Here is a 13,636-nt window from a genome sequence, read left to right on the forward strand (position 1 = left end):
TCCTTTAAGTGCTTTTCCTCCCCCTCAATCATTTTCTTTGTTTTTTTCAGTTTCAGTTGAACATTAACAGGCAGTTATATCAGGCTGTACCTTTCTGCAGAATTATAGTTGTAATTTTCATCTGAAAAACACATTGTTGGTTACTTTTACTAAAAGAAAAGGTAGCGGGATCCTATATCAAATCTGTTTACAGACCAGAAATCACTGTCAGGCACAAACTGGGAAATCAAGCACAGAAAAGCAGCATGTGCACAGCAGTCAGGAGTGGAGCTGACGTCCCTTTCTCGCAGCGTCCAGACTGCCCGAGGGCTTCTCCAGCTTGCCACTCTTTCAGGGATGACCATGCCACATTGTCAGGGCTGAGAACAGTGTGGGTGCTCATGCATGCTGCTGCTAAGGTGTTTTTTTTTTTTCCAGGAATAAATGCAATTGTCTGGAATATTTTGGATATGTGAAAGCTTGAAAACTGAGAAGAAGGGGGTGGTACCTGAGGAGGCAGCAAAAAGGTATTCTGACTGGGTTCCTGGCTGCCTGATTTAGAGGGATGTTTATACCTCTAAAATGGTCTCTGAATGTTAGCTACTTAGAGTTCCCTGGAGCCTTTCAAACCTATGACAAAACTGAAAGAATTCTATAGTGAATACTCATCCACCCACCACCTAGATTCTCTTGGTCTTTTTCTTTTTATTGTATTTGTGATTACATAACTGCTCTTAAGTGATGACGCTTATCTGTCACTCAATAAAGCTGTTTTCTGTAATTCGTGGTGTTTCAGGTTAATTCTTCAAAGCATTTTGAAGCACAGGATTTTTTGTTTTTGTTTTTGGTAGCAGGGATTGAACTCACAATCTTGTGCTTGCCAGGCAGGCGCTTATGCCACTAAACTAAATCCTCAGCCCTGAAGCATTCGATTTTACACACAGGATTTTCTTCTGAGAAGATTCTTAACACACTAATAAATACATTTTAAGATTAGCCCATCATGATTCTAGGTTGCAATTCTGGTTGCATCTTTGAAGTTGACTGTTGCAGCCTCCTTTCTCTTCACAATGGCAGCCGCCTCCCCCAGCTTTCCAGCTGTGACCAGCAGATCCTGGGTTACGGATCTTTCCCATTTGGGTAATTAAAAATCACGGTCATCAAAACAGGTGGTGGCACATACTTGTAAACCCAACACTTGGGGAGACTGAGGTAGGAGGATCATAAATTTCAGTGTAGCCTAGACAACTTCGTGAGAACTTGTCTCAAAATAAAAAATAAAAAGGGGCTGGGGATGTAACAGTGCAAAGATTCTGGGTTCAAATTCCAATATGGAAAAAAAAAGATGGACTTCCAAATTCTCAGTTACTAATGGAAGAAAATTAGTGCAGTTGTTTGAAAAATGAGAATTTAAAAGTAATCCTGAAAGCATGCTTTTATTTAAAATTCAAATTGTCAAAAGATTATGTCTAAGAAAAATTTAGCCACCAGGTTATAGTAAATCTCTGAGTTTCCTGATTGTTCATGTTGGGGTAGATGCAGCGAAACAAGAAGGAAAAATGAAAGCCAGAAAGAGACATTCTGCTCTTACAGGATCAGTATTAAAGCAACTAACTGTCCAGTTCCTTCTCCCTCAGGTTCACATTCGGGTTCAGTAACCAGTAACAGGCAGACACTTACACAGAAATGAGGCTGCAATAGATCTCTGGAAACCTCCTGGATGTCGACCAGGACAATGAGCACGTTTCTACTCTTCTCACATGTCCTTAGCAGAAGGTTTTCATGTCTCCTGGGCAGGCAGGCAGCTAACCACTTGGTAAAAGTGCAGGCCAGGGTGCCCAGGGCATTGTTCTGTTGTTCCTGCATCATAATGTGTTGACATAGGTAGACTTTTGAAGTAAGAGAGCACAGGGCAGAGGTGGTTCAGAGGATTCTACTGCGATGGCTGTGGGCAGCATTCCTGGAGTCCAGATAGCTCGTGGGTGGTTCTGGTGGCCTGTGAAGATTTAGGGTGTCCTTGGGGAGAAATGTCAGCCTAGCAGTAATATGACTATGGAAAAGATACCATGCTGTGAAGGTTGAAAATACATCATTTATCATTTAGTTGGTAATGTATCATTCAGGCAGACTGTATCTAATTTCAGAGACATCTCTGAAGAAAGGCTTCAAGAGAATTTAGCATTCTTAGAGGGCAACTGCTCACAGGAAGAACTGAGGGTTCTGATACACAGCTTGACTCTTTCATCTTTGGATCTGGACACATGGTAAACGGGCACTCCGGAACTGACCGGATGGATGAACAAATACAAATAAACACATGACATTTTTTCTGAAAGTGTCCTTCTGTCTAGAGAATATGTGATTAGGTTATTTGTCCTCACCTTTCTGTGTGTTTAGGAGATTCTCCATCCCCCATCATTTTCACTTTTATGTTTTAGTCAAATGATGCAGATGCCCACCTGTGCAGCTACCTCACTGCCTGCTTGTGAAGGCGGAATCACACGGGAGGTACTAGCTGACTCCTCGGCCTGAAGGCAAGCATTACCTTAGTGAAGTCACTTCATTTGGGCCACTGTATTCTATCTGAGTGCTAGATTTTGGCAGGGCCTAGACAATATTTCAGTTTCTTAGAACCAACATGGACTATCCAAGTGATAAGTCTTCCTATGACAAGAACTGTAACTGCTTTTTGGGACTGTGTGTGGCTGTCAGGAGTTGATAACAGGCACTCCCACAGGATATGCATCAGGACAGTTTCCCAGAAGCAGAGTCCAGGGCCTGAGGCATAACTAGCTCTGGTATTTAATGGTACAGACTCTATGAGAGCTCAACACACACAACTGGCTCAGTCTACAGACAAAGGCAGCCTCTCCCTATATAGGCTTGAGGGCACCCTGGGCAATTTTGCCTGAGTGTTGGGCTTCCCATATTTCATGCTGAGCACCATCTTTCAGGTGGACAGTTCTTCCCCCACTCATACCTCTAGAACACTGGCTAGGTTTCTAGTCTTCACTTCTTTATCCAGCATATTTATTGCATAATTATCACTTGCTTAACTACGACTTTCTAGGTCCTGTTTTTCCTGCTCCAGGAACAGGAAACATTTTTGCGTAAATCTGGTTTCTTTTCTTTAGCCATGATGATATTATTTCTGAAGAATCTTGATTAAGTCCTTTGGTATTACTTCATACTGATACATTAAAAAGTATGGAAATACCAAAATAGGGAAATAAAAATTATGGTGTAAATATTTGCCTTTACAATATGAATGCTCTTTAACAGCAATAAAACATAAAGTCATATTTGTGACTTCATTTGGAGATACTGCTGTAAGTTCACTTAAAGTATTTATCATTGAGATTCCTAATAAGCCATGCTTTCTTTGCTGCTCATGAGATGGGTCTGCTTGTTCATGCTGTGTAGGGTACTTTCAACTGCCTGTTAAAAGCTTGGGATATAAAGGTTTCCTCCATGTTCTGTCTCTGGCTCCCTGATGAGTGCTATGCAAGGTCAATTCTACTGGTCAGTTGAGTAAGGAGTATCCGTTATCCATGCTGGGCAGTAAAGATGAACAGCCTCTGTCCTCAGAGAACAGCCTCTGTAAGCAGGGGAGGAAGTAAAGTATGTAAGCAAATTATTTTAATGTGGTTTACTAGTAACATAGGGGATACCCAGAGAACTCTGGGAACCCTGGTGGTGGGAGCACTTTGTCCAGTTTGGGGATGTAAGGAAGGCTTGCTGGAGAGGGTAATACTTACACGAACTTTTTTTTTTTTTTTTTTTTTTTTTTGGTGGTACCTCCTGAACAAGCTCTACCACTGAGCTACATCCCTAGCCTTCAGGCTAAATCTTGAAGGATTAATCAGCCTAAACAAAAGCACAGTGGCATTCTGTAACAAGGTTTGAGGGAGTAATTGCAAATGGTTTGCTTATATATAAAATGGGAAGGGAGAGAAAATGGAGTTGGGGAGGAAGGCACTAGATTGTGGAGGACTTTGAATAACATAACTGGGTACTTTACCTTACTGTTGCAGAGGTGTTCTAGTAGTTTTACAAAAGTTGATTTATGCTCTGGATCCTTCACACAGGTTACAGTGTAAAGGACAGATTTGGTGAGAACATTCTGGAGATAGAGACCAAGGCAGTGCAGCAAGACTGGGAAGGAGGGGATTAACATGGAACTCACTGCATGTGGGGAGTCAGAAAGATGACTCAGGAATTTCTGGTTTGAGAAACTGGATAAACGATGATGCCATTAAGCAGGAAACAAAATATAGGCAGAGGAGCAGGTGTGGGAGGCAGAGAATGAGTTGCTTGTCTGCAGGAACCCTAGTTTAGCATGGTACCTTTCATCTGGCATTTAGTAAATGATCGACTTCTCTCAGTGCTCCCAGAATCTGTCATAAGGTGTAGGCATGTACTTACACTCAAAAGCCTATGTTCTGGTGAACAGTTTGACTCCATCTATCTCCAGCTATGTTCTGGCTCACTACTCACCTCTCATAATACTTTTGTCTTTTTGCTGTTATTGCATTCTTTAAATCCTTTACTCTGTCTGAAATCATCTTCCAACTCTTCACATGCAGGGTTTATTTTTATTTTTCACAACCCAGCTCAAACGTCACCTGTTCAGAGAGCTCTTTCTTAATTCTTGATTAATGATGATCTCTCAGCTCCAAGCCCACCATTTGCAGATGCTGCATTGTGGAGCTGAGGCTGTAATTGCATTTCTTTCCCCAGCTGGCTTTCTGTCAGGTTCAACGATAGGTTGTATTAGACTAGTTGGAGCTTGGGAAGCAGCAGCCTTGTTTCTGTCAGTGTTACCTGGCAACAGCAAACGGTAAAAGCCTGAAATTTTTTAAAATTCTCAAAATCATCAGCTGAGCAGATATCTTAAGCCCCATCCCCAAACTGTCTGCTCTGAGGTTTTAGGTCCAATCACCTTAATCCCTTCTCCCAGTCCCTCTGCCTGAGCTGTGACAGTTGCTTCCTCTAGTTATCATCCCTAACATCTCAGTTTTTCCCTTGTGCTTTTCCAGGCCCCCAAAATCTGTTTAACTTATTCCTATATTAAAATCTCTCTTTTGAAACAATTGGCTTGATTTTCATCTTTAAGAAAAAGTCTGGACCCTACCACAACTGACTCTGATTTAGATTTTCACTCACTGTCTAACATATTAATGGCTTTTCTTCATAGACTTTTCCTATCTTGTATTTAAAAATATATATATATTTTTGTTTCTCACAGTTTACTTTCTCTACTTGGATATCAGAAACTTTGCTTCGTTCATCACTGTATTCTCAGTGCCTACTAGTTGAATACATTATTACCAAAGACCACACAAGAACTGTTGGTAACTGTGCATCAAAAAAAAAAAAAAAAAAAAAAAAGAATCAACTGATTCTTTACTCTTTTGGTTTTAGGCCAAGTTATCAATAAACTCTGTAACAATATAACTGTATCAGAGAATCAAGTATAATATTTGTTATAAACATGCTAAATAGATATAATGCAGTAACTCAGACCCATAATTAGGATAACAAAATACACAGTTAATTTGCTTTGGAGTTTGTGCTTACATAAATCACCATTTTCTATAAATAGGAATAATGACTTACCTTGCTAGGGTTTTATGGTGGTTGAGTTGATAATCGGCTAGATCTACAAAGTTTTCTTAGCAAATTATTTAAAAAATAAAAGCAGTGAAAGATCTACTGCTATAACATGCACCATTTAATAACATTTACTTTGCTATCACAATCTGCTTATGTTCCTTTATTCATTGTATGATATGGCCGGAAACAATCAAAACACAGAGCCCAAAATCTAGTTAATTTTTACCCAGCTGTAAGAATCTGAAGAGTTTTTCTTCTACAGTTTTTCAAGTATACCTAATAAGACAGAAAAACTTGTAAAATGTAACATGCTATATATGCTTAATTATTAAAACAACTGTGGTCAAATAAATGGAAATAGATTAAGTGATAATAACTGTGACAAAGTAGAACCATTTAATTAATCCTTAACTTTCAAATTTCCCTTGTATCCATTCCAAATGTGTTCATGTATTTTCCCTTCTACAACTCACAAAGAAAAACGTCCTTTTCATTTTCAGATTAACCACCGCCCTTAAATTCAGCTTCTTAAATTCTTTCTCTACTTAGGTACCTTGGTATTACCTGTTTCATATATTTAGCATTGTTTCGCTTTTCAAAACCACACATAAATCTTTAAATAAAATTTAAAAAAAACACAAAAATTTTCATTCCATCTTGCTATCAGTTTAATCTACCATCTTGTATTTTTTTCTTTTATGTTAAGTTCCAAAGAAATCACATTCTGTGTGTTTTGCAATTTTTAAAAATAATTTTCAATCTGATTTTTTGAAATTGTACTCATCACTCATAACTGATTAACTTGTAAAGAAATATATTTCCTTTGCATTTGACAGTTGATGATCCTTTCTTCTTGATTCTCCTCCGTGGTTTGTGGGATGCTGCACTCCCATTTCTTCTCTGCAGCTAACTCTTCCTTTCATTTCATTCATGGCTTTCCCTCCAAACACCCCAACACCCTGTCCTCTTTTCTTGGCATGCCTTTTCTTGATAATCCTGTTCATCTGCTCTTAAAGATCATTTATACAAATGATCTCCAAGTGCGTCTAACTGGTATCTTGTCAACTCCTAACCTGAACTTTCAAATACTAACAAGACATGGCTTCCTCAGTACTGTACTCCTGTGACATCTCAAACACGTCTACACTCATCAGCTCCTCCACACAATCCACTTTTCTGACTTTCTTATTAATCATTTAACGTTTTTCAAACAGCCAAGACTGAAGACTTTGAATCATCTCTTCATTAACTTACTTCCCCAAACTTGAAACCAGTGATTAGATTTTTTCTGTTCTTACCTCCAGAAGCACATTCCTCTGTTCCAGTCGTGGTGACCCCATGGCACACGTGCCACAGTAGGCTGTTTCTATCACTGACAACTCCAAAGGGTTCGCCATCATGGATGCCCATTATCACCTCCAACTGCTCACCTGCACAACCTTAATCACATCTTCACTGGTGCCCCAGTCTCTCCCTGCTCTCTGACCTGCTTGATGCTGCCAGAGGATTTCCCCTAAACAGCTCTGCTCATGACTCCTCCTTGACAAAAAAAAAAAATCCCTAACAGTTTTATCTTTAGAATAAATCTACACTTCTTGCTATTCAAAAGCTTTTATTTCTTTATTTATTTATGTCTTCTTTTTGAGACAGTGTTTCACTATGCACTTTAGACTGACCTTGAACTCTCAGAGATCCTCCTGCCTTGGACTCCCAAAGTGCTGGGATTACAGACCTGCAGCACCCTGCCTAGCTTCAAAAGCTTTATAGTTTAGACCCTAAGTATGTACTTTTTAAAGCTTTTCCATATCTTATATTAGCTTTCTGTATTAGCTTAGTGCTTGAGAGTAAAGCTTTCTGTATCAGCTTAGTGCTTGAGAGTATGGACTCTGGGGCTGGGGACTTAGCTCAGTGGCACATGTGCCTGCCTGGCAAGTGTGAGGTTAGGAGTTTGATCCCCAGTTCAAAAAAAAAAAAGTATGAACTCTGGAGCTAGGTAGTTAAATTTGAATCCTGGTCATTTTCTGTAGAGCAGCTTCTTAAATTTCTGTGCCTTCGTTTCTTCATTTGTCATATGGGAATAAGAACCCTCAGAGTATAGGCAAAATTACAGTGAAAACTGTTATATAACAGTGCAGGCAAGGCAGGGGATTTAACTCAGCAGCATAAGTGCCTGCCTGGCAAGCGTGAGGTCATGAGTTTGATCTCTGGTTAAACAACAACAACAACAACAACAAAAGGCTGGCAAAATTAAAATGCAAAGTGTTTATAATAGTGCCTGGCACATAGTAAGCTCCATATATAATGTGTTTCACTGAACAAATATTTACTGATGCCTACAAATATGTACATAAGCCAGGAACTCCATGAAGGATTTGGGGTAATATCAAGGATAAAATGAGCAAAATCCCTATATTTGTGTGCTTACCTTCTATAATGATGATTAAAATTACATAATTCTCAGCAGGGCATGGTGGCACATGTCTATAATCCCACTCACTACTCAGGAGGGTGAGGCAGAAGTGCCATGAATTCAAGGCCAGACTAGGCTACATAGTGAATTCAAGGCCTGTCTGAACTGCATAGTAAGACCTTGTCTCAAAAAACCAAAACAGTAATAATTTGCATAATTATATATTTTCACAATATCCTTCCTGTACCACCCTCATCTTAATTCTAGCATTTCTTCAAGTCCCCTAAAATGCCATCTTAGCCCTTGAAATTTTACCCTATAGAAGTTGTAATTTGAACTTCTCCAACCTTGAAGTTTGTATCATGGCATTTATCATATTCTACACACTCTATTGGGTCTTATCCAACACACATACAACATTGTGGTGACCTGCACACGTGCTCGTTGTCTCTGATGGAGCGCAGCATCAGTACTCTGCCCTACACACTTCTATAAATAGCAGCATGATACACTTTGTACTCAAGCACACGAGTGACGCTTAATAAATATTTTTGGAATGAATGTAGGTAAAGCACTCTGCATACACTTTTTACTTGACCTATATTGAGCAATATTTTTTCAATAGAATGTAAAGAAGAAAATTTAAAATAAAACATTGCATTTTCAACTTTGGAACTGTCAAATATCAATATAAATATTTATTGCTTACTACTTGCTTTATCACTATAATTTGGCACCTTGTTTTCTAGTATGCAGGTTTTCATAGTTTGCTTTAGTAAGCACACTCTATAGCATATTTTTTCTCTCTGCTATCACCATTTGAAAAGTACCTCGTAGGTTTTATTAAAGAGACACAGTAGATAGAGCACATCTTTTTGGTGTATTTTCAGTGGTCAGCAAAGATTATCTTCACTTTTCATTTCCTTTCAAACATAGTAGAAGAAAAACTTCATGCACTCACCTGAAAATTTTTGGTGCATTACTTATTTTTTCTTTCATTCCAAAAACTATAAAAATTTCAAATTTGATTTTATGGCATCTAAAATCAGCATTAATTTTTTATAAAAAGCATCTTTCCTCTAACCATGCTCACTACTGTGCAGCTACAATCTGAAAGACCAGTCTAACTACTGATTCTTTTGCTTTCTAATATATTTTGTTCACAATGCAGTAGATCAGAATGCTATTTTTCCTAAACACTATGGTAAATTATAGTTACATCATACCACACTTCAACTCTCCCTCTTACCTCTTACCCCTTGATACACCATCTTAATTATTACTTTTATCCAAAATCCCTCTAAGAATGGCATGAAAATCTTTTTTTTTAAAAAAATAACGCCAACACAATACATTTTTAAATAATGATCAAGGATTTTTTTATTCATTAAGTTTCAGTATCATTACAGAAAATGTTATGGTACAGAGTTGTTTAACATTATTTTCTCTTTGCTCTTGATTTCCACATGAATGCTGGTAACACTAATATCTGTACAAGATCAGTCTTTGATTTTATTTTATTGTTTTCTGTACAATTTTAAATGTATCAGTTAAAAAGGCTGTCAGCACTTAAGGAAGCATTTTCCCCCAGTTTGTTTGTTCAAATAAAAGGTACCCATTTACTGCCCAAGAGGACTGTGCCATGAGGCTCTGAGGCTGAGAAACATCCCTGCCACTGCAGGGAGCATTCCTGAGGCAGGCAGGCCTCTACCCCACCGCTCTCCTTTTGGCACGGTCACATAAACACGAGAGATATGATAAAGAACAAGCAGAAGCTCTCCGTAAAGCAGTTATGAAGCATACGAAGAAGGGAAATCCAAGTGTTGCCTACACTAGTATAAATAAGCAGACAGCCTTGATTTAAGAGCATAAGTAGTTGTATTTTAAAGATGAGAAAAACACAAGTTCTGCAGGCACCTACCGCTGTCTACTAAAAGCTATCGCTATTGGACCTAGCATTGAACACACAAAGCAATTTGCAAGAAAGGAAAAATTTGCTTTGATATAATCAGAATAGAGTTGTCTGTTAAGATTTATTCTTAGGGATTTTTTTTCTTTAAAAGGTATTTAAATTCATTTGAAATATAGTTCAAGATGTTGACTATACAGATCAACTTTTATCCAAATCAGAAAAACTAGCTGTACCGTTGCATATTACAGTCAGTGATATGTGGACATGCATCAACGCTTTCTCCTGCTAGTGACTATCATAGCCGTCCAATGACCATGACATCTACCACCTCGCCCTTGTGGAGTTCCACGTACTGCTCTGTCTTTGGAGGTAGCATCAACAATCCATTGGCACTGCGCATGCTCATCAGACGGCTGCTCATCTGATTCCCTGGAAGGAAACACTCTTATTACAGCAGCATAAGCATCGTGGTGTGCACATCTGAAGCCATCGTAGACTTTGCTGACGCAAAAGCCAACAACAACAACAACAAAAAGCAGGATTTCAAGAGAAAGAGAGATGATTGACTTCATGGTACTTTCCTTAGTAGCTCGCGAACTGTATTCTACACTTTCTCATTTTAAGAATAAACATTAGAAATTCTTGTTTAAAAGAGTAAAATAAGGATTTATTTCAAAATGTCACACCACTTCTTAATTCAGCCTGAAATATCATGTGCCTGAGAGAAGTTCAAAGCCTTTTAATAAAGTTAATAATGGCAGCACCTACCATTTCTTTACTAAGTGCCAGACAAGGAACTGGTTGCTTTACTTAATTATCTTATTTGACTCTCAAAAGATTAAAAAGGTCCTAGATAATCTGCTGGAGGTCCTGCTAGACAGGTTGGTGATCAGTTTAAATGCAGGTCTTTTGGATGGCAAAGCCACTATGATAGTCAATGTTTGCAGTTGAAAGGACCTTTGTTTAAAGGCTAATGCAATTTTCATCAGTTGCTTCAAAGATTAGGCAAAAATATGACTAGAGAGGGTGCGTAAATGTCTGAAGTCTACCGCAGTGGTGGAGGTTGTGCAGAGAACACAGTGGGCTTGGAAAATGCTGACATTCTACCATTTCCATGCATCACCGCCCATGAAGTCTAGGGGTTGAGATGCTCTGGGGAAATGAGAAATAAGGTGCTGGAGCCAGTGTGTACAGGGGGAGAAAGGACGATGGAAAAGGTTTTCTCTTAGGGGTTCTGAGGACGGAGGCCTCTGATCGGTGTGAAGTCATTCTCTTCACTTTAGAATTCTAAATTACCCATATGGATTTTTCAGCCCTTAAACTTTACCAATATGTAGAGCATAATAAAGTCTACAGGGATCACATTATAAATTATTTCATATATCAGGGTGAAAAAACCACAGGGCTGTCCTTTTCCTACAACCAAAGTTATACTCAAAACATTGCTTGAATAGATCAAAATCTTATGAAATTCTAAATTTGTATTTCAAATGTTTATTTAGAAAAGATGGATCAATGAACTATTTGTTTACTCTTGCCCTTTTATGCTATACTGTTTAGGAATAATTTAGCTCATTTACCTTTCAAAAAGAAGGAAATGTATAATAATTACAAAATTCAGTATAAACAGATGGCTTTTTTAGAGGGACTGAATAGGGACACCTGCAAATGTGAATGACTAACCTGTACTCTGCGCCCAAGGCAGTGGTTCTTGGTGATGCCAAGTCAATATACATCGATGGTACTCTGGGCGAGGATCCAGTTTTACATCACATGATAACTACAGAATAAAGAGGAAATGAAAGTAAGCGCGGCCACCTGGTCATTCCTCAAAACTACAAAGAATTAGAGGTTGAGCTGAGACTGTAGGGGGCATGAAAATATTCTTGGCATTCTGCTGCTTTCATCACTTTCATCTTATATTTTTAGTCCATGAAGTCCAGGGTTGAGTAGCTCTGGTGAAAAGAGAAAAGAAGACTAACAAGTCAGTGTTTATGGTGGGAGAAAGGATGGATGAAAAAGATAAGGTCTGAAGCCTACATGCATTAGGTGCTTAATCACACAATTATTCTCAACACAAAACTATTTTACATTTACATTTATATTTATATTTACTGGTAGGGGTAACCTACTGGTAGGATTCCTAAATCATTCCGTGCTTCTCTCTCTAAGTCAGTGTGAGTGTGTGTGTGTGTTTCCCAGTGCTACACTGCGAGAGCCATTCACATGAACGTTTCATTCTATTTGCTGTTTTGCAGTGCTGGAGCCTGAACTCAGGGCATGCTAGGCAAGTGCTTTCCCACTGTGACACATCCCCCAGCCCTCACGTGACTGCTTTATTTATTAGTGTTTCAACAAGGTTTTTTCCCCTAGCAACTGCAGGACTAGTTCATTGTAGTACAGTGTAATAAGCAATGGATTGGAATATCAGACACTTAGGTTCTTCTTTTAATTTTACTGCAAATAATCTTTTGTATTAGTAAGTTATTTTGCTTTCCTATACCTGTTGGTTCATCATCTACAAAATGGGGTTATGTTACATAATGGCTAAAGTGTCTTCAAGCTTTATGATATTAACATTTAGAAACTGCTGTTTTGGGGCCGGAAATTTAGCTAAGCGGCATAAGCGCCTGCCTTGCAAGCAGGCAGTCGTGAGTTCAATCCCTGGTACTGATAAAAAGGAAAAAGACAAAAAAAAAAAAAAAAAAAAAAGAAACTGCTGTTTTGTGTAAAGGAAGACATTTATGCAAATTTAATAAACAGAAGTTGTGTATCAAATTTACAGTCAACCAATTTTTTTCAGAGGTTCTTACAAAGAGCTATTTCTTTTGCAGCTCGCAATGAAACAGATTAGATTTGAGGCACTTTATAAAATCCTTTTTTTTTTTTTGAAGTAGAATCTTATTATATATAGTACAAATTGGGCTTGAACTCAGTATGTTGCCCAGGCTGGCCTCAAATTGTGGCAATCCTTGGGGCTCAGTCTCTCAAGTGTGAGATTAAAGGTGTGTACCACCATGCCCACCAAAATACTTTAGTAATCAATGTATTGACATAATTATTCTGGTCTATCACAATGCTTTAAGAAAGCACTTGTTTACTAGATGCCACAATGCTTTAAAAATGATTAATTGCATCAATGTAGACACATACTTTTTGGTGAATAAAGAATTTTAACTAGTTGATGTTTCACTTCTGAGGATTTATCTTATTCATTAGAAATTGGACTGTAGTAGACTGTGGTCTAGAAGTATTTCTTGTTTGCACTATTTGTCTAACATAGTAATAACTCAAGAGCAAAAAGTGTATTTACTATAGTACATTTTATAGTCTTTATATAAATGCTTATTGGTAAGGATTAGTTTAAAAAAAAGTCTAGAGACTAGAGAATGAAAATGAGAAGTCTAGAGAATGAGAAGACAAGCCTTAGACTGAGAGAAAAAATTCTGCCTAACATACAGCTAATAAAGGAATGTATTCAAAATATTCAAATAACTTTTAAAATTTAACAATACAAAAATGAAGAATCTAATTTCAAAAAACGGACCGACAGCTGAACAAGCATGTCACCAAAGGAGTAATACCAATGGAAAATAAGCAAGCATATGAAAAGATGTTCATCATATGTCACTATAGAATTGCATGTTAAACAGTAAGATACTAGCACACATTTATTAGAAGGGCAAAAATATAAAGCACTTACAATACAAAATGCTGAG

General features: G+C 38.0%; 2 protein-coding genes across 29 annotated transcripts in view; both read right to left on the reverse strand.

Moving 5' to 3' along the window:
* The window catches only part of Garin2 (golgi associated RAB2 interactor family member 2), a 55,560-nt gene extending 50,198 nt beyond the window's left edge, over positions 1 to 5,362 (reverse strand). For 2 of the 4 annotated variants that reach the window (XM_063241485.1, XM_063241483.1), the window contains exon 1: positions 1,660 to 5,362. The gene's annotated coding sequence lies outside the window, so the exon portion shown is untranslated. The remainder of the gene's footprint in view (positions 1 to 1,659) is intronic. The other 2 variants (XM_063241486.1, XM_063241484.1) reach the window with 2 other exon arrangements.
* Positions 5,363 to 9,359: 3,997 nt separating this feature from the next.
* Gphn (gephyrin) overlaps positions 9,360 to 13,636 on the reverse strand; it is a 531,921-nt gene continuing 527,644 nt past the window's right edge. For all 25 annotated transcript variants that reach the window (XM_063241465.1, XM_063241478.1, XM_063241474.1 and 22 more), the window contains 2 exons: positions 11,601 to 11,697; positions 9,360 to 10,346 (listed from right to left, as the gene is read on the reverse strand). In XM_063241465.1, the coding sequence (XP_063097535.1) occupies positions 10,213 to 10,346; positions 11,601 to 11,697 (231 nt within the window). In that variant the 3' untranslated portion in view covers positions 9,360 to 10,212. The remainder of the gene's footprint in view (positions 10,347 to 11,600; positions 11,698 to 13,636) is intronic.

This window comes from Cavia porcellus, unplaced genomic scaffold (assembly GCF_034190915.1).
Source record: "Cavia porcellus strain 051 isolate PalLab524CR breed Dunkin Hartley unplaced genomic scaffold, mCavPor4.1 scaffold_31, whole genome shotgun sequence".
Classification (NCBI taxonomy): domain Eukaryota; kingdom Metazoa; phylum Chordata; class Mammalia; order Rodentia; family Caviidae; genus Cavia; species Cavia porcellus.